Here is a 25,877-nt window from a genome sequence, read left to right on the forward strand (position 1 = left end):
AACCTCATCAGATTTCTTGTGGCTCAATCCTCCACTTTGTCTAAGTCACTCTGGACTCTATCCCTGCCCTCCAGCGTGTCTACCTATCCCCCTAGCTTAGTGTCATCTGCAAATTTCCTGAGGGAGCAATCCATCCCCTCATCCAGCTCATTAATAAAGATGTTGAACAAAACTGGTCCCAGAACCGAACCTTGGGGCGCTCCGCTAGAAACCGACCGCCATCCTGACATCAAGCTGTTAACCACTACCCCCTGGGCCTGACCTTCCAGCCAGCTTTCTATCCATCTTACAGTCCATTTATCCAATCCACATTCCCTTAACTTGCTGACAAGAATATTGTGAGACGGTATCAAAAGCCTTGCTAAACTTAAGGTATATCACATCCACTGACTTTCCCATATCCACAGAGCCAGTTATCTCATCATAGAAGCTAATCAGATTGGTCAGGCATGACTTGTCCTTCATGAATCCATGCTGACTATTCCTGATCACCTTCCCCTCTTCCAAGTGCTTCAAAATGGATTCCTTGAGGATCCCCTCCATGATTTTTCGAGGGACTGAGGTAAGATTGTCTGGCCTATAGTTCCCTGGATCATCCTTCTTCCCTTTCTTAAAGATGGGCACTACGTTTGCCTTTTTTCAATCTGGGATCTCTCCCGCTCTCCACAACTTTTCAAAGATAATAGCCAAAGGCTCCTCAAGGACATTTGCCAACTCCCTCAGTACCCTTGGCTGTATTAAGTACAGACCTATGGATTTATACAGGAAGTCCCCGGGTTACATCAATCTGACTTACGTCGGATCCCTAGTTACGAACAGGGGTGAGGGGCGGGGGCGGGCGCAGCTAGTGTTGGGTGCCCAGAGGCCGCAGCCCAGCGCAGGGCCGGGTGTTTAGCAGCGGAGGCGGATTCCCCTTTAAATCTCCCCGCCTGCCCTGCCCCCTCAGCGCTGCCTGAATGGAAATGCCACCGCCGGGGCGCAGCTAATGCGGGGTGTCTCCCCTACTGTCGCCGCCTCCGGCTGCACAGGGGGCGTTTCCCCCCCAGCAGACCAGGGAGACGCGGAGCGGCTTTTCTCACTGTGGAGGACGCGGGCGGCGGGACCAACCCGGCAGCGCCCCAGCTGCTCTGTCCCAGGCGTCCAGATTCAGCTGCTGTTGAAACTGATGAGCGGCTGATTCCAGGAAGCCCAAGGCAGAGCAGCTCTGTCCCGTGCTTCCTGGAATCAGCCGCTGGTCAGTTTCAGCAGCGGCTGAATCAGGACGCCTGGGGAAAAGCAGCTGGGGTGCTGCCGGGTTGGTCCCGCCGCCCGCGTCCTCTGCGGCGAGAAAAGCCGCTCCGCGTCTCCCTGGTCTGCTGGGAGGTGCGGAGGCGCGCTAGCTCCGCGTCTCCCTGGTCTGCTGGGAGGTGCGGAGGCGCGCTAGCTCCGCGTCTCCCTGGTCTGCTGGGAGGTGCGGAGGCGCGCTAGCTCCGCGTCTCCCTGGTCTGCTGGGGGGGAAGTGCCCCCTGCGCCGCCGGAGGCGGTGACAGTGGGGGAGGCACCCCGCATTAATTGTGCCCCGGCGGCAGCATTTTCATTCAGGTGGCACTGAGGGAGCCCAGCGCGCCCAGTGCATTGTGGGACTGGGTTGGGAGTTCTGTTCGCGGGAGGAGGCGAAGGGAGGGTGAGGAGCGAGCTGGTAAGAGGGAGACCTGGGGAGGGAGGGCAGGCGGGGAGATTTAAAGGGGAATCCGCCTCCGCTGTTAAACATCCGGCCCTGCGCCGGGCTGCGGCCTCCGGGCGCTGCAGCGGCCGGGTCAGGGCACATGGGGCACGCTTGGCCCCAGCCCCAGAGACCGGCCGCGGGGAGGGGGGGGGCAGGGGAGGATGCAAAGCGCCGCCAGGGATGCTTTAAACAACTCCCCACACCGAGGCCGACTTACATCCAAATTCAACTTAGCATACTAGTTCCGACTTACATACAAATTCAACTTAAGAACAAACCTAGTCCCAATTTTGTACGTAACCCAGGGACTTCCTGTATACATTTAGCTTTTTTAAATAGTTCCTAACCTGTTCTTTCCCCACCAAGGGCTGTCTGTCGTCCCATATTGCATCACTTAGTGCATTAGTCTAGGTGCTGACCCTGACCGTGAAAACAGAGGCAAAGAAAGCATTAAGTACTTCAGCTTTCGCCACATCATGTCACTAGGTTACCACCCTCATCCAGTAGGGGCCCCACACCCTCTCTGATCACCTTCTTCTTGCTAAGATGCCTATAGAAACCTTTCTTGTTATCCTTCACATCCCTTGCAAGTCACAATTCCAATTGTGCTTTTGCCTTCCTGATAACTCCCCTGCATTCGAACCCCACCTGCTACTATCCCATGGAAAAGTGGTTTGAGCTCCAGCTGTGGGGTATGGGGGCCACTTATCCATGGACCTGTTCCCCTGTGGTCATTCTGCAGTATAACTGCCTACCAGCAGACCCCTCCCTTTGTATTATATGAGAAACAATCACATATTCCTAGCAAAACTAAACCCTTAAGAGGAAGCTGCATACCTAAATGTGGTGGTCCTAGCTCTTACTGTTTAGGAGGAGTTCTTGAACAAACAATATCAGATGGACAGACAGACAAATACACAAAATCTCTCATCTATATAGTAGGCAAAGTATTTGGTTTTGGGATAAATAGGCAATTGTATGCATTTACTCTAAATTCAGAGAGTAGTTTAAAATAATGCAGCAAACTGATTTACAGGGACAGCAGACAATGCAGTCCCTGAGGCTCTGTCTACACTACAGGCTTTTTGCGCAAGAACAATTGTTCTTGCACAAAAACTTGCGGAGCATCTACACTGCATGTGCTTTCTTGCACAAGTAAGTTTACAGTAAGGCATCGAATTGGCACCAGAGTAGCCATTTTCCAAAAAAATAAACATCCACACAAAGTACAGGGCAATGCAGAAACCGATCAGTGAAATTTCAGTCAAAAATTGTGTTTTTTCCTCAAAAAAGTTGAGTGCAACGGGGGTTGAATATGAATGTGCTTTTTACAAATTAGTCAGTGTTTGCAATCCAGCTAGGAATAAATCAGACTAAAGTTTCAGCTCTAGTAGAAAATTTAATTTATTTCACAATAATCTTTGAAAAAACAGTACAAAAAATAGGGAGGAAATATTGCATGGTCACACAAACCAACAAATGTTGTAAATTCCACTGAAAATGAGATATAGAATAGTAATGCCACATCATTAAAATTTTGTGATCTTCCCATTTAATAAAAAGTATTATTACCTTGTTAATATTGCACAGATATTTTGGATTCAAAACATTTTTACTTATGTTTACAATTAATATTTGCAGAATAACCTGCACTGAATAAAGTAGGGCTCATGTAGGCATAGCTTTTTTCTAGTGCTCTCTCCTTTATATTTAGGGAAACGTAATGTAAACAGATGTTTAACTTTTGGAAGTTATTTGTTCTCCTGTTCAATTATTTCTTTTATCCAAGAAAAAATCTGTGTGTTTACTTCCATCATAATATCATCTTCTGTTCGTCCTTTCGCTGCCATGCCATGGTTTGCTTTTTCAACCCAATAAATTTTTCTAGGGGTCTTCATTTTGCTTGCTACACCTTCTAATAATTTCTATAAAAATCAAGAGAAAAAGTTACGTTATTGTCCATCTTATACATAACAGGCAGAAGTCAAAAATGCAAATAGAATTCCAAATACATTTAAATGGATTGTTAGGTTATGACATTGTAACCCAACAGTATAATCTCTTCAGAGTACTCAATCGCTCATGTGAAAGAAGGGCTGGAAAATAAACAGAAGGACAAAATTATCTGAAGTGTCCTCCCATAAGCCACTGAAAAGCCATCTATTCCTCCTGCTAAAGTGTCAAAAACACTAGCAACAAATTGAGGGGCCTTTATAGACGACATGTGAAAACCAGTCTCATAGACCACAGCAGATAATGGAATATCAGTATAATTGTTTCAGGACTACTGCCTACCCAATAGGACGGGGTGAAGGGGAAAAGGACCTGCTGTTTTGTCAGGCATAGTTAGTCACTGGCAGGCCACCAGACATTTTGTTTACTTCAGTGTCCATAGGCACAGAGCCACACAGCTCCTAATGGCTTCAGTTCACCATTCCTAGCCAATGGGACTTGCAGAAAAGGTGGCCCAGCCCGCACCACTTCCCGCAGTTCCCACTGGCTAGGAACAGCAAACTGTGGCCCACAGGAAGCAGCAAGCAGACATGCCTGTAGATGCTCATGTAAACTAAATGTCTGGCAGCCAGTAGCTAACCTTTATGAACCCTACTCCTGCTATCGGACTTTCCTAAAACATAGGTTACTCAATAGATAATCCTATTTGTGAAATAGGTCCAAGTATTCTCACAGTAATAGTGTATGCTCCAGGCACTCTATATGCTTGCTAATATAACTTCCATTTTTTGTAACCACCGATTAAAACTTTAGGATATGCCAGGAACACTTCTCAGCTAAGTTCCCTGTAAGCTGCATAACTGTGCAGCTATTTAATGAGTTACAGGCAGTCCCCAGGATACGTACAAGATAGGGACTGTAGGTTTGTTCTTAAGTTGAATCTGTATGTAAGTCGGAACTGGCGTCCAGATTCAGCCGCTGCTGAAACTGATCAGTTTCAACAGCGGCTGAATCTGGATGCCAGTTCTGACTTACATACAGATTCAACTTAAGAACCCCAGGCATCCCCAAGTCAGCTGCTGCTGAAACTGATCAGCGACTGATTCCAGGAAGCCCGGGGCAGGGGCTTCCTGTAGTCAGTCACTGGTCAGTTTCAGCAGCGGCTGACTTGGGGACGCCTGGGGCAGAGCAGCTTGGGTGCTGCTGGGTTGGTCCAGTAGCGCCGCCGCTCCTCGGCGCTACTGAACCAACCCAGCAGCACCTAAGCTGCTCTGCCCCAGGCGTCCTGATTCAGCCGCTGCTGAATCTGACCAGCAGTGGCTGAATCAGGACGCCTGGGGCAGAACAGCTGGGGTGCTGCCCGGTTGGTCCAGTAGCGCCCAGAGCGGCGCTACGGGACCAACTGGCAGCGCCCCAGCTGCTGTACCACAGGTGTCTGGAGCAAAGCCACGGAGCACGGGGGCAGCGGGACAGCCCAGACGCGCCGTGGCTGTCCTGCTGCCCACGCGCTCCGAGGCTTGGCTCTGCTTTGCCCCCCCCCCCCCCCGTCTGCAGACCAGGGGGAGGGGGGGGCAAAGCAGAGCCAAGCCGCAGAGCGCGCTGCCGGCTGACAGCCCAGACGCGTCTGGGCTGTCAGCTGACCGCGCGCTCCGCGGCTTGGCTCTGCTTTGCCGCCCCCCCCGTCCCCCTGGTCTGCAGACGGGGGGGGGGGGGGGGGGCAGGGCAAAGCAGAGCCAAGCCTCGGAGCGCGTGGGCAGCGGACAGCCCTGTCCGCTGCCCACGTGTTCCGCCGCTTTGCTTCCTCTCCCTGGTCTGCTGGAGACCAGGGAGAGGAACGGCCTCGTTCGTAACTGCGGATCCGACATAAGTCGGATCCGCGTAACTCGGGGACTGCCTGTACTCTCAGAGCTCCCACACAGGCAGAGAGCTCAGCTAACTGGCTGGGAGAGGAGCCATCTGACCAGCTTCAAATGGAGCTGTCCGCTTCAGATGGAAGTGCTCAGAGAGCAGGTAGGGAAGGTCTTGCGAAATAGGGTTTTCTCCAACATTAAATAGCAGCTAAACCTCTTCCGCAAGAAGTATTGGAAGAAGATACGAAAATGTGAGTGCGATTTGCATATCTTCTTCTGGAAAAAAACGGCAGTGTAGCCATAGCCAAGGAGAGCATGACTATTTGTAGTTGACTCAGATTTGTTCAGCATCTTAAGGCTGAGCTATGTGTGGATAATTTGCATTTTGGTGAGTTTACTAGTTTGAGTTATTAGAAAGGATGATTATACATGCACTCCCAGGGTAGTGTTAATTTTCTTTTTATTTAATTTCATATTAAATATTGTAAGCATCACTTTTTGTTAACTATCCATTGTTTTAATATATTTTCTTCCATACCTATGAACTGTTTAAATGTACATGTTTTTTGTTAGTGTGTGGATGTGCACCACCAATACAATCTCACTATGGGTACTGCCCGTAAGAAATTTCAACCCACCCAAGGACAGAAAATGTTACAGGGAACACTGCTTCTCAGCTCTGGATTTAAGTTTAGAGTCCTAAGTCCTAGCAGGATTTTGTAAAGATCCTGCAACATGCATCTCAAATCTGAGTTGCATATATATACTTCATGGGATAAGGAGAGAGGATAAACGCCAGACCTTGCTGAACATTACATTTTGACTTACTAACACTTGGATATTTCTGTGGAGTTTGGTTTGCATAACCCTTTTCTCCACAGGATGAGATGATACTACTGAGCAAGCAAACTTACCTTGCTATAAATATTTTTATTTGTCCTGAAAAATATACCGATTGAATTGATAGTATAACACAGTATACACTTAGTATAATCTCAAATGGGATGGGAGCTAAGTTTTTTTAGAACCAGGTATATTGCACTCAATGTCTTTTTAAAAATTATTGCCATTTGGTGCTCTTTGGCACATTCAGAAAGCAAATAAAATTCTGTTCAAAAGGTATTTTTGAGTCCCAAAGATAAAATCATCTGGCAATACCCAGAGAAGATATGATATTCATCAGAAAAGTATCCATCTTTTCTCTGATGGTAGAATTCACTGCATGGAGGTTGCTGCAGCATATCAATGGCTGGACAAGACTGCCCTTATCTTTGGTTACCATGCAATAGTCCCTCTAATTTTTTCAATCCATATACAGAATAAATTTTGTTACATGCATTGAAGCATGTGACAAAGTGCACAACCAGAAGAAACACATGCTGCCAGCTGTGGGCACTCTGCCAATCAGTTGGGCGGTATTTGAATCTCTCTTGGATGGCTACCCAAAGCCCACAGCATACAGGGAATGCTGGCGTTAAGCATAGTTCCCTATTTCTTCCCCTTTATAACTGCACTCACACAGGAACTCACTTTTTCACACATCTCATCTTCTGTTCCTGAGATAAACAGCACAGGACACTTAACAAAAAATAAATCTTCATCCCGGAGTTTGGACTGAAGATTTGGTCGATGCAATGGATATGATAAACATATCAGACCGCGAATGAAATCCTCATTGTCATCCTGGCTAATCTGACGTAGCACGGAGGCAGCTGCTCGTGAACCCATCGAACGACCTACCTCCCATTTAAAAGTAAAGAATAAAAGTATTTACTATCATGTCATTTACATTTGCACTGAGGAACACCACTCCTGTAAGTTGTCTTATGTAGGGAATATTGTTATGCTAATAGGACATATAAGCTACAAAATTACTATGAAGGGACAACAGGGACTTTAGTTTACCAAGTAATTGGAGTACACCACCAAGAACATTAGTGCTGTCAGATAATTGAACTGGGAGCACTTAACAGCTTTACATTCCGGACTAAGAAAACTACAGAGGATGAAACAAAAAAATGGTGTGGGGGTGGGAGGAAAGAAGCAGGGTACAATGACATATACGGGTTATTGCCCATTTCTTAAGTGGAAAGAAGAACACAGAAAAACTATAATTCACGATCCTCAAAATACTATGGAACAGTTGCAATATTCTTATACCAAAAGGACACAGTACTGACTGCCTTAGTCTGCTAATAGTAAAAATAAAGTTCCTGTGACCTACATTTCAAAATCAGGCAAAGACATCCACCACAGATGTATTTCAAGTGAGTACTCTACTACACTTGAACGTCTTTAATCTGGCAGCCCTGGAAAATGGGGTTTGTGGGATTGAAGACTTTGTCAGGCCAGAGAAGGAGTGAGGGAGATGGGGGTAGAGCGCTTACCTGGCACTCCGCATTCCCTTCTACTCCCAGGCACCACCCCTCACTGCTCAGTAGAGGGACAGGTTGCTGCACTGCTGTTCCCCCAGCTGTAAGGGAGGGGGAGCAGCAGTATACAAAGCCATTTTTGCCTGGCAGAGTCCATACAATGGGTGTTCCGGAATTAGGGACACACAAAGTATGGTGGTTACAGTGTACTTAAACCTTCAGTGTACACTTATGAATACAAACTGAAAAATTTAAATCTGCATGAGACTGTACAAGTCAAATACGAGGCCAAAGTATCTCCCCCAAAAGAAGCCACGTGAGCTGATGGATTTAGTTTTTTAATGTGATTCCGGAGATGGATGGATTAAACTGTTTGTGAGGTTTGTTGCAGTCAGAGGAGATATGATTTTACCATTAGCTTAATGGGACAAGAACTAGAGATTCTGGAATCATGTAAATCCTACTTACACCCAGGCAGATGCAGTAACCTGCAAGATGACCTAGAGAAAAGGTCTGAGGACTGAAGAGCAGCAAGAACTAGGATACCAGTGGTACAAGCACTGTCACTATTCATGTATATATATTTAAGTATATTTTTCTTAGTTACACAATTTAAAAGAAATTTGTATATTAGATACCCAGTTTCTTTTTGGTTTCCTTTATACAAAGCAGGAAATTTAGAACAGGTATAAGCAGGTACAATTCCACTATTCTATACTATATATGAATTCCTCTTGCTTTGATTGTGTGTGTGTGGGGGGGGGGGGGGTCTATTGTTCTGCTACTGCATGCAGCTACAGGGCTTGTATAGATGGCTTGAATACCAAAATGGTATTCAGTTCAAAAAACACAGCTTATTACAACCATTTCCTGCAAGTCCAGAATGAATGTGGGTTTCAGATGACTAAATAAAATGTACACTAAACAATATAAAATGACAAAGGGTAACTTTTAAATTAGAATGCAATCTTGATATTTTATTTTAGATTTTCTAAACTATAGAACTTTGTATGGAAATACTTGTTTTTTCTTTATTTAAAACTACCTTTCTATACATACTTTGGAGTTAAACAGTTGAAGAGAAAAAATAATGGTAAGATTCTAGTCTTCAGCAATATTGTGAAATTAGCATTGCTAAGTACTACTGTACAGTATATTACTATGTTATTTACCAATATCAAATGTCAGAAAGTTAAAAAAGGCAGACATTATCAATTAATTACTTAATGGAAGGATATGGATGTCACTTCTGGGCACCTGATTTCAGTCCCCCCAATTTGATATTCTTCCATACTCCCTCAGTTATATCTGTTTCAAATTATAGATCAAGTAATAGATTTAGACAACTGCATACTCCTCAGGAGCTATGGGTTTCCTGGACTTTTGGAAGAATCCTGAGGACTCCCAATTTTTCCCATGCCTCGGGAATGGAATAATGATACAATGTACCTTTAAAACCACCATTAGGGACAGGATTGCAAACAAAAACCTAACCTGACACTTACCTCCAAGAAAGACACTGGAAAGTTTATATTCACTGGAGGACTTTAAATATTCCTAAAGAAATGAAACATTTTTCATTAATTTAGAAGACAGCATTTTAGAATACACTATAAAAGTTATTATAGCTGGAGAATCTGAAATTGGATACTTCCCTTACTCCTCCTACTCCCAATAAAACAAGCAGTTATTTTATGTTTCTTCTCCTCGCTTTCTCACACCCATAAACAAATATTTCTGCAATGCTTTTAAAGCAAGAACAATATAAAACTCAATAATCAAAAGCTACCCTACAATAATACACCCATGACTGTGTCTAGACTGGCCAGTTTTTCCGGAAAATCAACTGTTTTTCCGAAAAAACTTGCCAGCTGTCGACACTGGCCGCTTGAATTTCCGCAAAAGCACTGGCTTCCTACTGTAAGAAATCAGTGCTTTTTGCAGAAATACTATGCTGCTCCCGTTCGGGCAAAAGTCCCTTTTGCGCATAATTTTTGCGCAAAAGGGCCAGTGTAGACAGCTCAGATTTGTTTTGCGCAAAAAAGCCCTGATTGCAAAAATGGCGATTGGGGCTTTTTTTTTGCGCTAAAGTGCGTCTAGATTGGCCACAGACGCTTTTTCACAAAAAGTGCTTTTGCGAAAAGCGTCCGTGCCAATCTAGACACTTTTCCGAAAATGCTTTTAACAGAAAACTTTTCCGTTAAAAGCATTTCTGGAAAATCATGCCAGTCTAGACGTAGCCCAATGTGTCTAAGTTAGACGTGATAAATGTAGTGAGAGAATATTTCAGTTTCAAGTTTTGAAAAGATTATAAATTATAAAAGGCACACATCCTTCCAGTGTTCTCTAGATAAACATTCATTACAATACATTTCTGAATTCCTAACCAAACTGTTTTGAAAAACAATATTATTGTGTACTTTTAAAGAAACTTCAACACAAAGCTCCTTAGAAGGCCTTAATTAACATTAGTGAGATCTAATATCAGTAGAATACTGTGTTAAAACACAACATATAGAAACAATTGTGATGCCAAAGTACAAACGGAATCTCAGAGAGCTGGACTGTGTTCTTCTTTTATTCAGTCAAGTAGGTGAGTATGGCTCCTTGACTTACTTGCTAGGTCTATCCTAAATCTTGTGAGTGAATTTGACCTATCTTAAATCTTGGTAGCAAGTCTCTAAGGGTACGTCTAGACTACAGGGTTTTGTCGACGGAAGTTTTGTCGACAGATACTGTCGACAAAACTTCTGTCGACATAGAGCGTCTAGACACATTCAGTTCTGTCGACAAAGCAAGCTGCTTAGTCGACAAAACCCTGTAGTCTAGACGCAACCCTACAGGCAATAACACCTTCTGTCGACAGAATTCTGTCGACAGAAGGTGTTATGCCTCGTAAAATGAGGTTTACCAGCGTCGACAAAACTGCTGAGTTCTGTCGATAGAACTCAGCGGTAGTGTAGACGCAGGTATACTTTTGTCGACAAAAGTCCACTTTTGTCGACAAAACTCAGTAGTCTAGACACATCCTAAGAGTGCAGTACCTGTTCTCCAGATACAAGATATGGACAAAGTTCTGGGTCTAGCTCCTACTCCTGGCCAAGAAGCTGGCTGGGCAAAGGAGGCAGCAGGAACAAAGTGCACCTTTCCAAGGTCTGTACTACCTCCCACCCATCCCAGGGCTGAAAAAGAACTGAGAGATCCCTGGAGAGTCTTCCTAAAGGCTTAATCTAGTGTTGAGTGATTATAGTGGAATGATGTCAAATACAATAAAAACCACATAAAAATACACACACAAAAAGTTTGGTTTGTTTTGCCTAGCAAAACAAAGCTATGGGGGATATTATTGCTCTTTATAAATATACTGGGGGGGAGGGAATTTTGCAGGGTAAAGAGCTATAGAACTTACAGAAAAATGTTGGCACAAAAGCAAATAGGTATAAACTGGCCATAAACATAGGCTGAAAATTAGATTTTTAAACATCAAAGCAATGAGGATTAGGAACAGCATCCCAACAGAAGTTGTGGGGGAAAACAATTTAGTTTTAAAGACAGAGCTGAATAAGTTTACGAGAGAGATTTATAACTTCTGCTTGTGCGGATAGGGGGCCTGTTTCAGCCCTAAAGGTCACTTCTGGTCTTAATGCCTTCTGTTCCTAGAAACTTGTCCCTCAGGGCTTCAGTTGCTCACCAGTGGGAGTCAAAAAAGGAAATTCTCCTGCCCCTTCACCCCTCTGTGTGGAGGGTTTTCCTTCATAGCTGGAGATAAAACACTGCATATTGAATGTAGAGATGTTCTGAGAGGATACAAAGTATTCTCTGTCAGATGCCTGGCTGGTAGGTCTAGCACACACGATCACGGTTTAATAGACCATTTTTTGTAATGGGAAAGTTTTCACCCATGTCCGACTGGGGATTGTGGGGTTACTTACCTTCCTCTACAACTTGCAATGGGATCCCTTGATCATCTCGTATATTTAATCAATCAATTCCCTGAACTAATGGTACCCCAGTGCCACCTGTTCTTGGTCCAAGGCACACAATAGTTTCATTTCCTGAATACTTTGATCTAATTCTGATTGTTGGGCTTGGTGCTGAAGTGGCGGGATGGTCTGTGATATACAGGTTAGACTGATGATCTGGTGGTTCCTCCTGACCTTAAAAAGCACTTAAATACTCAGTAGTCACAGGAAATTAAATATGCAAAAAGCATATAATGGCTTAAGTGGATTTTGATAAAATTAAATTTACTAATAAGTATCCTTGAATACTGACGTCACTCTAATCTTTCCAGAATTTGAAATACAATCTGGTCTTCTCTTACCACAACTGATTTATATGCTTTAGTCCTATAGGCAATGTTAAGGCTTTTACAGGTAAATCTCAAGCACAGAATTCCACGAGATGCAAGATAAGCTACTAAAGAAACTAAATGAGAGAAATTCATATCTCCTCCAGCTCCATGAGTAAGAATCACTCCGTGTGTTAATATCTTGTCTGGAACTGCAAAAATAGCGTCTAGGTATTTAGTTCCAAAAGGTATTTTCACTTTAACCTATAAATAAAAATAAAAATAGTAAAGTACAGTGCAAAAGAAATATTTCAAATATGTACATTCAGGACATCATGCCATGAATAATTGCAGTTATAACACCATTCTGTGCTCGTATGAAAAAGGAATGAAGGATGGCCTTGCTTTTAAGGCAGCATACTAGCAGTTGAGAGATCTGGTTTCTGCTATTCTTGTTTGAGTCAAAGACTTCCTGAATGACCCTGGACAAGTCAATAATCATTCTGGGAAAATTTAGACCCAGCTGTAAAATAATAAAGCTTCCCTAAATTACAGGGATTTGTGAGGCACACACACAACGACTGACAATTTTTTTATATTATACATATGTATCAAAGGCAGCAACTGGGGTGGCAGACGGGAGCCAATCTGCATGGGAAGCTGGTTTTTAAAGGTGTAGGGGAGCCTGGACAACCCCATCTAGACCAGAATAATAATGTCTGCATTGTGCGGCCCTGCATTGACCAGACTAAGGATGGTTGCCTTAACCAAAGTGTGGCTTCTAACAAAGCAAACCAGGCTGATTCAAGCCTAGTGTACATGGGCCAGGCCAAGGGTTGACCTTTAAATGTCAGGAGTGCTTTAAACAATAGTGCATTGAGAGTATTGGTATAGAGAAACTGTGCCCAGAACATTGGGAGTAGCCTGGTACATAACAATACTAATGAGCAAAAATCACTGATGCAGCCATAAAACTATCAATTAAGTACAGTATAGTTTGACTAGTAGGACGTGTCCAAAAGAGGGACATATACAATACATAATTGCGTGTGGGGAAACGAAGCCACAACGTCCTATCTGACAATCGTAAGGGTCTAGCGATGGAACTGTGTGAGATTTATAGAAATAAGTACATGTACAGGGCTTGACAAATTATGGAAACCCCTACTCGCCAGACAAAAAAGGGACTCGCCACCCTCCCTCCCCCCCCCCCAAAAAAAGTGTTTTTTTAATGGCTGAGAATTGCTGCAGGTCCCCCTCCCCGGCAGTGCTCTGCTCCTCTGCCTGCTGGCGGATTGGATGGGGCCGCGCCGCCCATAGTGTGGGCTTTGTTACAATGATCCACCAGGCCAGTCCGCCCCTGCATTCGCCAGCTGGAAAAATCTACTCGCCATGGGCGAGCGGGTGAGTGTATTTGTCAAGCCCTGTACATGTATATTCAGATCCTTAAAATTAAGTATCTTGGGTAGTGCCGTAGATGTAGGTGTTATATTATTGACTGTGCTAACTATCCTGTGTATTGGAATAGATCTGTGTAACCTTGCATTGCTTTCCTTTACTATTCTGTGCGTAATAAAGTTAACAAGAGTTTATCTGAGGTGTTTTTCCTGACATCACTCCTATCCAAAAGCTGAACCACACAACAAAGGCACAGAGGCAGTAGCATGGGGTGGCAGGAGGCTACTCAGGAGGGGGCTGGGAGCACACTGACTGCCAGCGCCAGGGACTACTGAAAAGTGGTGTAACTGCTAAGATTTCATGCGGTTACACGACTACTCAATTAAACAATATCCAACATCCCTAGTCAAAAGCATGATTGCAACAGGAATTGGCAGCTCTCCCACTCTTCCAAGTCTCAACTAAAACAGTATTGCAAAAAGGTGAGCGATGATCTCTCCAAGCAGGAGGATTGCAGGTAATTTAGGACTATGTCGGTCAACACTTAAAAACAACCAGTGCAGAGAAAGCATAAGTAGCAGCTCACTGTGAAATACAAGTAATTGCTGTGGACCACACTGAATTAGAAAGGGGGAAAAAAAAAGGGGAAAACTGGGGGTGCATCTACACTGCACGCATAGGTCAAAATAAAATATGCAATTTGAGCTATGCAAATTGCCTCTCTTATTTTGATCTAATTTTGAAATAAAGCACTATTCCCATAAGTCCCTTAACCCTCGTGGAACGAAGGTTACAGAGACGCTGGAATAGCACGTCCATGCTTTCAAAATAACGGGCACGGAATAGCTATTCCCCCCCCCTCCCCTCCCCTCCCCTCCCCCTCCCCCCAAGTACCAAGAGGCCCAGCAGACTGGGCGGGCGGGCGCGCTGGACACACGCTGCGCGCGCAGGAAGGGAGCCTGCAGCGAGGGAAGGCCACGCACCTCGCTATGATCTCCCATGTCTCCCCGCCGGGCGGGGCCGCTCGCCTCCACAGAGCGCTGTGCTGTGCTGGGGGGGGGGGGAGGGGGAGGGGGAGAGAGAGATTGCGCCGTCGAGAGGCCACGAGCTTCCCGCGGGGCAGCGGGCACGTGCCGGGCACTCACCACCCCCCACGCCGCAGCCGCGCGGGAACAGCAGCACACTCAACGCCTCAGCGCATGCGCCCCCCGCCCTCCCTTGCGTTGAGAGCCGGCTCGGTAACCGCCACACCGGCTTTCTGCGAACGGCCCCCGAGCCCCGCCCCGCCAGAGCGCCAGCCTATCGCCAAGAGAGGGCCCGCGCGGGACATGCTGGGAGTTGTAGTTCGCTCTCTGAAACGAACAGCTCCCTGGGCAGCGCGCGCTCCAGCCCCATCTCGTCCGCCCTTGGAACGCTGCGGGGGCGCCGCGCGTGGAATTGTCTGCTCACGTCTGGGGAGCAGCCTGAAGTAAATGTCGCTCTGATCCCATGTCCCAACCCCCAGCCCGGAGCCCCCTCCTGCAACCCAACCCTCTGCACCATCCCAGAGTGTGACCACCCCCCCCCCCCCCCATCAACCCTCCTGCCTCAGGCCTGAGCCCGCTGCTGCACCCTCTTCCTGGTGTCAGCAAGCCCTGAGGGGGGTAAGCCCGGCATCCCAGGGACAGGACGGAGCAACGGTTGGCAGCCTTTTCAAACCAAAGAGCCAAACTACATCAAACTTCAGAACCAGTGGTCAGCAAAGAGCCATGTAAGAATGCCCATTTGCATGACTGGAAATATGCATCCTAAAATTGTTGATAATTGACATGATTAATAGCAGCATAAATGAAACATTGTACTCACAGATTTTATTTAAGGGGACTGCTGCTGCATCTTTTTGCACATTTATTTGACATTTACATCACAACTGGTCAAATCAGGTTGTCTTCTGTGCACGCATTCAGGTTGTCTTCTGTCAATCTTATGGCAGGGCGCTGGTGACATGGGGGGTAGGACTCTTGGTTGGGATGGGGGCATGGGGCAGGAGATTGGAATATATGATGGACTCAGTCTCAGAGCACAAGGTTGGGGGATGAGAAGGGTGCAGGAGTGTTATAACAGGGAACCAGAGATGTGGGGATGTGAGGGACTCGGGGCAGGGGGGCCGGTCAGGTGTATGATGAGCTCAGGGTTGGTGTGTGGGGCAATGCAGGAGTGTTATGACACTGCGGCCAGATGGGGCCTGGGACCCAATTGTGGGCTTGTTGGCCAGACTTCATTTTTAAATAAGGTAAATATTATGTCCAACACAAAAGGTTTCAGTATTGTCTTTATTTATAGCAGGAGTGGGGAATCTTTCTTGGGTCAGGAGCCACTGACCCACAGAAAAATCAGTCAGGGACCACACAAGTGAAAAAAAACCCACACCTGAATCTCGAAACCCAGTGTAAATAAGTGTTACCTGGAAGAGCAATTAGTGTGTACATTCCCCCTTTCATTGTTAAAGGGGGCTTACTTAAATAATTAATTTGAGGGTTTTGATCCTGTTTGTGGAGTGGGATTTCAGGAAGCTGGGTCCAAACTGCACTTTCCTTGGATCTGAAGGGATTCAGTGTCTGTACTGCTACTGGGGGGGGCATTGATCTCAACTTGGGGCCTTGGCTGAGGGAGACCAGCAGAGCTGGCCCAGCAGGACCAGGCAGTGAGAAGTCCCAAAGAGGAGGAAGATGAGTTTCAGTAGCTTTGCCGGTACTCCGGGAAGCACCCCAAGGTGACCTCGCCCTATCACAGGGAAGTCGGAGGAAGAGTATTCCTCTTTCGACTTCCTGCTGTGTAGACAGCGCCAAAAGCCGAATTAAGCTATTTTGACTTCATCTACACAATTCATATTATATTTTCAATAAACATGCCATATTGTCTTTTCCCATGAAAAAGATCCTGTGTATTTCTTAGAAGCATAAAACAGATATAAATCTGTAATATAGGTATGGCCTTATATTACAAGGATGAGAAGACACGTTCCTTGCCCTGAAAATTTTATAATGTTAGGCCTTAATGCTGTGTGATGATGTGCACACCTCATTCTCATCAGAATGGAAGATGGCCTGAATCTCAGAATGCGTTCAGCATTTTTTCAAGATTTAGCCTAGGAATAGACTTTGCAGAATTTGATTTTATTTATATATGTATTTATTTATTAGTAATTTAAACAGATAATATCAGTATTGATTTTAAGGATTTTTTAAGATATTTAAATTTTCAGTTGCACATAATTATGGGTTCTAAGCATTTTTTTTATTTTTATCTTTTATTTTCACTGTTGTGGGAAAATTATGGGAGAGAGCAGATAATAATTACAACAGTAGGGATTGAGATGCAAAAACTGAAAGCTTTATAAAACACAAATTATCATGGAGATGTGGTTCTGCTATTGCTCCCAGGACTACTTGTGTCCTTTGTGACCAGTAATGACATCAACAACAGTTTTATATCTTTGTCTCTGTTTACACTGCAGGCTTCTTGTGCAAAAAGCTTTTTACTTGAACTGCATGGACGCTCTCTCAAAAGAAAGCACTGATTGCTATCCACAGGATGGCCACCAGGGCAACTATGCTTTTTCCTCTTTCCTGTTTTTGCACAACCCTCCCCCTTGTTGCCCATCCACACACACCTTTTTGCGCAAGAACACTTGCACAAAAAGGAGTTATTCCTCGTAGAAAGAGGACTACCTACACTGGAAAAACCTCCATTCTGTTGTTTTACTTGCGCAAAAACATGCTTGCAGGGTGGACGCTCCGTGAGTTTTTGTGCAAAAATGGCTGTTTTTGTGCAAAAACTATGTAGTGTGGACCTAGCTATAGTGAGCAAGGCTGTGGCTAAAATGACCAATGCCTAAGCAGTAGTTTTTTCCACAGGAAATGCATAGGTACCTTGATGCAGGGAAACAAATTGTAATTTTTACCTGCCACTGCTTATGACATCCTCTGTGTCTCAAAAGCCATAAAGTTTTTAATCCCAAACTGCGTAAACCCACTGTTGACTACTGCTTGCCAACAAGAACTGTTTGTTGCTGACTATTCCCAGTTACCAATGTTAATGTTTTACTCTCAGATTAGGTTTCCATGTGTCCTTAGAGTATTTTCTTCTTGCCATTTTGTATATGGTTGCTCACTTTCAGTTTGCCATACAGCACCTGCTTTGGCATTCTTATGTTATACAACCCTAATCACAGCCCAGCGTAACTGTGATGTGATAAGCATGGTTTCAATCCCTGTGGAATGACTACATTCTAAGACCTCATTATTAGTAATTTCATCCTACCATTTGATGCAGAGTATGGCATGCCAATGTCATAAATGAAATTTATCTAGAAGCTTGATGTGATGCCAATAGCAGGTCCATATCTCTCATCTATACAAGAAGTAGGATAGCATAACTGCTTTCTAGATTTTTAACATGGTTTGAAATTTAATGTAAAGGGACCATGTCATAGGTGGTCTGGGCCAGTAATCACAGCTGGATTAGGTTTCACACATCCAGGGCAGTGGTCAGTGAGTAGGAGTCACTTTGTGTCCAACACAGGTTAGCAGAAAAGAGGGATTAAAGCATAGGCGTGCACAGCACATTTCATTAGGGTGTGCACCCACATAATTTTTTAAAATGTAGTCTTTGACCCCCATTAGCCACACCTCTGGAGGCAACACTCTAGGGGCAAGATGGACACATGACCAGAAGTAAAAGGTGTCACGTGACACCCCCCCCCCAGGACTTTCCCCACCGTCCTCCTACCAACAGGGATTAGTTTGGCCCCCACCAAACCCCCTGCATGCAACTATCCTGAAATTGCATTAACCCAATGTGTGTGACATTAACTCGGGGGCGGAGAGGCTGGGGGAAGTGTTCCCTCTAAGAGTTTCCTCCCATGAGCAGAATGAATTTTGTGTTGTGCACCAGTACTAAGTTCATGTGGCCTGGTACCTTCCCCAGCCGAGGTCAGCTTGCCGGCCTCCTTTCCGGCGCCCCTACCGGCTCCGGTGCATGCATCTGACGAAGTGGGTCTTTGCCCACGAAAGCTTATGCTCCTACACTTCAGTTAGTCTATAAGGTGCCACAGGACTCCTCGTCGCTTTTTCTAATCTAGAAGACAGAACTGACATGGAAGGTAACGACAGACAATGTCCACCCATTCACTGCTGAGGTCCAGGATCCGCCACATGGCTTGCCCTTGAAGTGCTCCAGCCATGGAGCCCGTTCAGGGACTTGTCCTACTCCTCCCACCTGCTATGCTTGCTAGAAAATGGCATTGGTCCATGGGCTTGTAAGCTCCTGGCTCTGCTCCCTGGTAGGAGTGCCAGGCAGAGCGGGGCAAGCTTCCTTAGTCTGACCCTGCTTCCTGACAGGAGCGTGGTGGGGGGAGGGGGTGGCGGGGAGCACAATAGAGCAAGTGCCCTGAACCTGCTCCAAAGACCCCACTCCCAGGCACAAGTGTCAGAAGGGGGCAAGGCGCAAGCGTCCCAACCCTGCTCTGTGCTCTCCAGCAACAGAGTCAGGAGGCCGCAGTGGGACAAGCACCCTGACCCCACACTCCTCAGCAGCAACTCTGGACTGGTGCAGTGAGGCAAGCTTCCGGACTCTGCACTAGAGGCCCGGCTTCCCAGCAGGAGCAGCTGGTGAATCAGGATAAGCCACGGGCCCCATTCCACTTCAGATATGTCATTCGGTGTCCCCTGACCAGCATGTCCATCCTATCCCACCCTCTCCAAGGCCGATTGGTGAGAGGTGACCCAGTTTCTCCTGGCTCCTCCTCCACTCCCTATGATTGCCCATACATCTGAGGTCGGGGCACACCCAGGTTCTGGCTACACCACTGTTACATACCCTAAGAGCAGTAGTTGAGCTGGATGTAACATACCAGTAAATAGGAAAATGTATTCTTGTAGTCTCTGCTGCAGTCAAGACATGTTTTATTTTTATGTTATACTCTTTCTCAGATTTTCAGTAAACAAAAATGGCTCCATGTAGACGCCACTGCTTCCAGCCTTTGCAGAAGCTCTCACAATTCTCTTAGGCTGTGTGTCTAGACTGGCAAGTTTTTCCACAAAATCATCTGATTTTGTGGATAAACTTGCCAGCTGTCTACACTGGCCGTTTGAATTTCTGCAAGAACACTGACGATCTCATGTAAGATTGACAGTATTCTTGCGGAAATACTATGCTGCTCCCGTTCAGGCAAAAGCCCTCTTGCGCAAATCATTTGCGCTAGAGGGACGGTGAAACAGCACAGTACTGTTTTCCGCAAAAAAAGCCCCGATCGCGAAAATGGCGATCGGGGCTTTTTTGCTGAAAGCTGCGTCTAGATTGGCCACGGACGCTTTTCCGCAAAACGTGCTTTTGCGGAAAAGCATCCTGCCAATCTAGACGTGCTTTTCCGAAAATGCTTTTAATGGAAAACTTTTCCGTTAAAAGCATTTTCGGAAAATCATGCCAGTGTAGACGTAGCCTTAAAGATTTATGGGATGCTTGTAATACAGATCATGTCATGATTTGAGCAATATCTTCCAAATAGTCTTGTAAAAGTTCTAGTTTGGCACTGACAGGGTAGAGTAGAACTTGCTAGAATCCACTAGCTGCATCTAGTGAGAAAAATCATCAGTTAACTTAGAGACCACACCCTCCCCAGTGAAGAAATTATACTTCTCCCTCCTGAGTATAGAGTGAGTACATGCTAAAGACATTAACATTTTTTTTCATAAGGGGTGCAATAATCACCACTCTGCTAGTTTAGGAATGTGCTCTATTAACAATTCTTCACCTTCCTTCACCTTAGGAAGCAAAATATGCTGAGCACACAAGATATGGGCCCTTTTTCAAGAAGATCAAACTAGTTTTCTTTTAAGCACGCTAGTTTCACCAAAAGCCATCCCAGCTTCCAATATGTATTTTATGAAGTCTATTTCCATGGCTATTATTTAATCTAGGATATTTACAATGAGGGCTGTGGAGGTGTCACACACATACGCCTTTACCTTTGAACTGACTCAGGCCATGGGTATGCTATAAAATTAAGTCAATCTAACTCAGGGTTTCCCAACCTATGGGTTGGGACCCAAATATGGGTTGCCATTACATTTCAAAAGGGTCACCAGGTGTCTCCTCAGGTGGCTTTTAAGGAGCCATTAACACATTTTTTTTAATTGCCCTGGGTCACCAAGTCTTCCTGAATTGTCAAAATGGGTCCCCATTTGGAAAAATTTGGGAACCGTTGATCTAACTCAACTGGCATACAGCCAACACAGTAATTACTTCATACTACATGTGTACACTTTGCTCCTTGTGTCAGCAGGTGTGCTTGTGTCAATTGTACTGTCAATGTGGGGCATTGTGGGATGGTTCCTGAAAGCCACTAACAGTTGATGTAAGCAATGCAGTACAGGCAGTCCCCGGGTTACGTACAAGATAGGGACTGTAGGTTTGTTCTTAAGTTGAATCTGTATGTAAGTCGGAACTGGCGTCCAGATTCAGCCGCTGCTGAAACTGACCGCCAGTTCTGACTTACATACAGAATCAACTTAAGAACCCCAGGCGTCCCCCAATTCAGCTGCTGCTGAAACTGATCAGCAGCTGATTCCAGGAAGCCCGGGGCAGAGCAACTCTGCCTCGGGCTTCCTGTAGTCAGCGCTGGTCAGTTTCAGCAGAAGCTGACTTGGGGACGCCTGGGGCAGAGCAGCTGGGGTGCTGCTGGGTTGCTCCAGTAGCGCCGCTCCTCGGTGCTACTGGACCAACCCAGCAGCACCCCATCTGCTCTGCCCCAGGCGTCCTGATTCAGCCGCTGCTGAAACTGACCAGCAGCGGCTGAATCAGGACCTGGGGCAGAGCAGCTGGGGTGCTGCCGGGTTGGTCCAGTAGTGCCCAGAGCGGCGCTGCAGGACCAATCGGCAGCGCCCCAGCTGCTCTGCCCCAGGGTCCAAAACAAAAGCCTGGTCTGCTGGGGGGGGGGCACACTAGCTGCGCCCCCCCCCAGCAGACCAGGGACACAGGGAGCAGAGCCGCAGCAGCAGCGGGGTGCTGCGCCTCTGAGGCTTTGCTCTAGCAAAGTCTCAGAGGCGCGGGACCCCGCCGTGGCTGCAGCTTCAGTCTCGGTGCCTGTGGTCTGCTGGGGATGGTCTCCAGCAGACCACAGGCACCCGGACTGAAGCGGCAGCAGCGGCGGGTTCCCGCGCTTCTGAGGCTTTGCTCTGAAGCAAAGCCTCAGAAGCGCGGGAACCCGCCTGGTGCCCCTGGTCTGCTGGAGACGGTCTCCAGCAGACCAGGGGCACCGGAGCAGCTTACGAACGGGGCTTTCTCGCCCCGGAGCTCGCAGGTAGCAATCCGCCACCTCGACCTCCGGGGCGAGAAAGCCCCGTTCGTAAGTGCGGATCCGACATAAGTCGGATCCGCGTAAGTCGGGGACTGCCTGTATTTGCACTGACACTGTGTTGACCTAAAGACATTGGTCATGACCCTATGCTGCTTATGGAGGTGGATTTATTAAGTCAGCGTAGTGGGGAAGTTATGTCAGCAGGAACAAAATTTAAACATAGACATCTTTCATAATTAGATGGATTTAAGCTGCATTCTGTTGCCCTAACTCTGCAGGATATATCAGATCTCAGGCAACTTGTCTCTTCTGGACTATTTCGCTCTATCCTGGATTACTCCAGTTTCAGGCTAGAGATCTCTTCCTTTAAAGTCTCTCTATAAATCAGTCACTTCTGCCTCTGAATCAATTTTAAATTTAACAGTAGTATGATAAATCTTGAGACTGACAGTCCACCTGCTCCTGAATGCTGCTTTTAACAACACATCCCAGGCATCACACACTTTCTCTCTTATCTCTCCGGTTTCACTGCTCTCAATGTTCTTTTCTCTGACATTTCCCACGTACACTTCACTGATGAAGCAGATCTAATTTGTTCTGTATTTTCCCTTGCTGCACTTGCCACATTTCTGCTCAGAGCACTCCTTGCTCTTAAGAGGAATGTTTTAATCTTCCCTTTTCCCTATAGGAACTTCATTTGGTACTTTGTGCCTTATGCTTCCACTACTTTCTCACTGAAAGTCAGTGACATTTAAGCTGTGTCTACACCGGCAAGTTATTCCGGAAAATCAGCCGCTTTTCCAGAAAAACTTGCCAGCTGTCTACACTGGCCGCTTGAATTTCTGGAAAAGCACTGACGATCCAATGTAAAATCATCAGTGCTTTTCCGGAAAAACTATGCTGCTCCTGTTCGGGCAAAAGTATTTTTCCGGAAAACTGTTCCGGAAACGGGCCAGTGTAGACAGCACAGTAGTGTTTTCCGCAAAAAAGCCCCGATCATAAAAATGACGATTGGAGCTTTTTTGCGGAAAAGTGCGTCTAGATTGGCCACAGACGCTTTTCCGGAAAAAGTGCTTTTCCAGAAAAGCGTCCTGCCAATCTAGACGCGCTTTTCCGGAAATACTTTTAACGGAAAACCTTTTCCGTTAAAAGCATTTCCGGAAAATCATGCCAGTGTAGACGTAGCCACAGGGTACGTCTACACTGCAAGGCTATACCAGAGATATCCCGAAATAGCTACTCCGCATCTTTTGAATGCGTCCTCTATTGCGAAATATAGCGGACCCGCTAGTTTGGCATCCCTGTAAACCTCATTCCACAAGGGATAACGGATGTCTTGAAATAGTGTGTTATTTCAAAATTTGGTGCTGTGTAGACACACCAAATTTTGAATTAGCCTATTTTGAAATAGAATCAAAATAAGATACACAATTTGTGTAGCAGAGTGGAAAGGGGACCTGGGCCCTCCCTCTCTCCAGGTCCCGACCCAGGACCTTAAAGGCAGGGGAACGGCTCTGCTGCCTGGTTGATGGGGCTGTTCTCCGTAACTCACCAACCCACGGGGTTATTGGTGCTTTCCTTGCCCCATCGTGGGCCACTTCTTTCCCTCCGTCGGGTTGCTTCTCCCATCGGCTGCCCGCCCTTCGGGTCCTGATGCTCGCCGCTCCCCTGAAGTGCCTGCCCGGTCCTCCGTCTTCCCGGGGCTCCATGGGCTTTCGGACATCCGGCCGACTACCGACTGCGCTCCTCCTGCCGTCCGCTTCCTCCTATTCCACCCCACTCTGCAGCCCGTGGTCGCCTGTTGAACTAGCGCGCCAGCACCGTCATGCCTGGCATGCCATGGTCCCGCTCCCAGCGCCTGGCGTGCGGCATCAGCCCTAAGTACTTCCTCCCCCGCTTGTGCGGCAGCGGCCGCAGAGCAGGCTGTGAAGGATCACCGCGGCGCGATCGGCGGCCAACATCTCCTCCAGTTGCTGGGGAGTGTGGGGCTCTGTGGACTCAGCAGCCTCTGATCCCTGAGCCTCGTTACACCCTTAAACTGAATTTAATACTCCTAAAAATTAGAAAATGAAATCCTTGATTTATTCACGTATCAAGTACCCTGAGCAACTGTAGTGTAATCCTCCACACATTGTCTGTCAAATGTGCCTTGATCATGGATCTAGAGGGACTCATCTCTAGGATGTTATACCAGTTTAATCTGTGCTCTCTCTCTCTCTATTGAGATTACCAGAAAGAGTGTCTGCAAATTATAATTATTATACTGTACAGCACTGGCAATATTCACAGGTTTGTATAAGATCCAGAATAAAAGAAGTCACCATCATGAAATACCACAAATTTCAACTGGGATTACACTACAATTACTTGGGACAGCTGATATGTGAATAAATGAAGGATTTCATTTTCTATTTTGATTAGCACTAAACTCAGAGTTTATTGAGTCTAATAAGTAAGAGTTTATTGAGTCTATTAAATAAGTTTAATAAAGCCTATCTTTGGTTTTCTGCTTCTTTGTGCAACTGTAAACAATTAATCCAGTTCCTTAAACCTTAATGTGTGGCTGTGAAGTTTTAGATAAGATTTCCTCTTATGATGTTTTTATGTTAATCTGCAATCTATCACCTCAGAATGCTTTCTGCTTCACTCTAGGAAAATACATCTGGTGTAAATCAATGTAACTCTATAAAGGCAATGGAGCCATCCCAATTTGCACTAGTTGTCAATCTGGACCAATAACTGAAAAATTTTCTCTAGTACCTTAAATCAGCTTGGTTTCTCATTATTATCCCTTTATGAAGAGTCCCAAACTAGGTTCTGGACTGCTGACATCTTTCCTGTCAATATTGTTATAGTTTTACTGAATAGATGAGTCTGTAGTATTCCACTTATTCACTGACCATCTAAAAGCCTGTTTTCTTAGCATAGACACAATTTTGCTTTTCTCTGATTTCTTCTACCCTGCACCCCAAGTATTCTAGATGAGTTTCTAAAACTCTTGTATTCAGAAAAATAAATGGTTTTTGTTAACAAAATAAAGTGCTCCCCTCAATGACTTTCACAGGGGGGAAAGGGGATGTCAACCTGGAAGGGGGGAGGGAGGCCCACAGCTGAGGGTGGCGCCTAGGATGAGGAGCCCCTGCCACCTTGGCTGCGAAGGCCAGATCGGAGACGGGTGCTCCTGTGGGCTGGACAGTAGGGGGGTGGGCAGGAGGTGGGGCTGTAGCTGAGTCTGGGATGGCAGAGGCTGGGAGGGGGAGCAAGGGCAGAGGGGGGGCAGGCTGAGCAGGAGCTGGCTTAGCAGGGGAAAGGACTGGGGAAAGCCATGACCTCCCAGATTACAGTGCAAATGTCAGTGCGCTGCTGGGCAAATTGCTCAAGCAAGCGCCTGCGCCACTCTGCCTCTGACTCCATCTTGCGGTTCATTGAGTCCTGCATCCCTTGCAGTACTGAGATGTGCTGGTGCACCAGCTCCGAATATGTGCGCCAGTGCCGATGGGTTCCCTGCAGCCATCTGGGTGGTGGGACAGGTGTGGCGCCCCCATCCTGGTCAGCTGGTCCAGCTGTGGAGGACAAGAGGGAAAAGTTGTCAGTCACGCATTTCTCACACTTTCCCTGAGAGGGCATGCCCTCCTTTTTCTCAGCAGGCAGTGGCTGTCCTAGGGTCAGAGGATACTCATGTGGGTCTCAGTAAGGCATGGTGTGGCCTGGCCAGCAGCCACGGCCTCCCTGGAGCCCAGAAGGTGTGCAGGCCACCATCCTGCCCACCTCCCCTCTCCCCCCCCACACATACGTGCCATGGCCAAGCAGCACAGACAAGTGTCAGGCCATGGTTGGGGTTCCTGCAGGGTGCTGAGAGGCCTGAAGCTGTGTGGCAATCCCAGCATCCCCAACCCATGCCTGCACCTGGCATCACTGCCTGCAGGAGCAGGTGGTACCTCACAGCCATTTGGGTGCAGGGGTAGGACAG

At 46.4% G+C, this 25,877-nt stretch overlaps 2 protein-coding genes across 3 annotated transcripts in view; one reads left to right on the forward strand and one right to left on the reverse strand.

The window, feature by feature from the left end:
* Window positions 1-3,091: 3,091 nt before the first annotated feature.
* Window positions 3,092-14,851, reverse strand: TEX30 (testis expressed 30). Of its 2 annotated transcripts, none has more exons than XM_075918744.2 (5): window positions 14,553-14,851; window positions 12,205-12,435; window positions 9,386-9,437; window positions 7,039-7,244; window positions 3,092-3,630 (listed from the first exon to the last, which is right to left on the reverse strand). In XM_075918744.2, exons 1-5 carry the CDS (start codon window positions 14,568-14,570, stop codon window positions 3,457-3,459), a joined length of 681 nt encoding a protein of 226 aa, XP_075774859.2. In that variant the 5' UTR covers window positions 14,571-14,851; the 3' UTR covers window positions 3,092-3,456. The 2 variants fall into 2 exon arrangements, with proteins under 2 accessions (XP_075774859.2, XP_075774860.1); XM_075918745.2 differs by having other exon boundaries at window positions 14,715-14,822.
* A 61-nt stretch (window positions 14,852-14,912) lies between these two features.
* METTL21C (methyltransferase 21C, AARS1 lysine) overlaps window positions 14,913-25,877 on the forward strand; it is an 85,734-nt gene continuing 74,769 nt past the window's right edge. The window contains exon 1 of the mRNA XM_075918742.2: window positions 14,913-15,319. The gene's annotated coding sequence lies outside the window, so the exon portion shown is untranslated. The remainder of the gene's footprint in view (window positions 15,320-25,877) is intronic.

The sequence above is a fragment of the Pelodiscus sinensis genome, chromosome 1 (genome assembly GCF_052426305.1).
Source record: "Pelodiscus sinensis isolate ZL-2025 chromosome 1, ASM5242630v1, whole genome shotgun sequence".
In the NCBI taxonomy this organism is placed as follows: Eukaryota; Metazoa; Chordata; order Testudines; family Trionychidae; genus Pelodiscus; species Pelodiscus sinensis.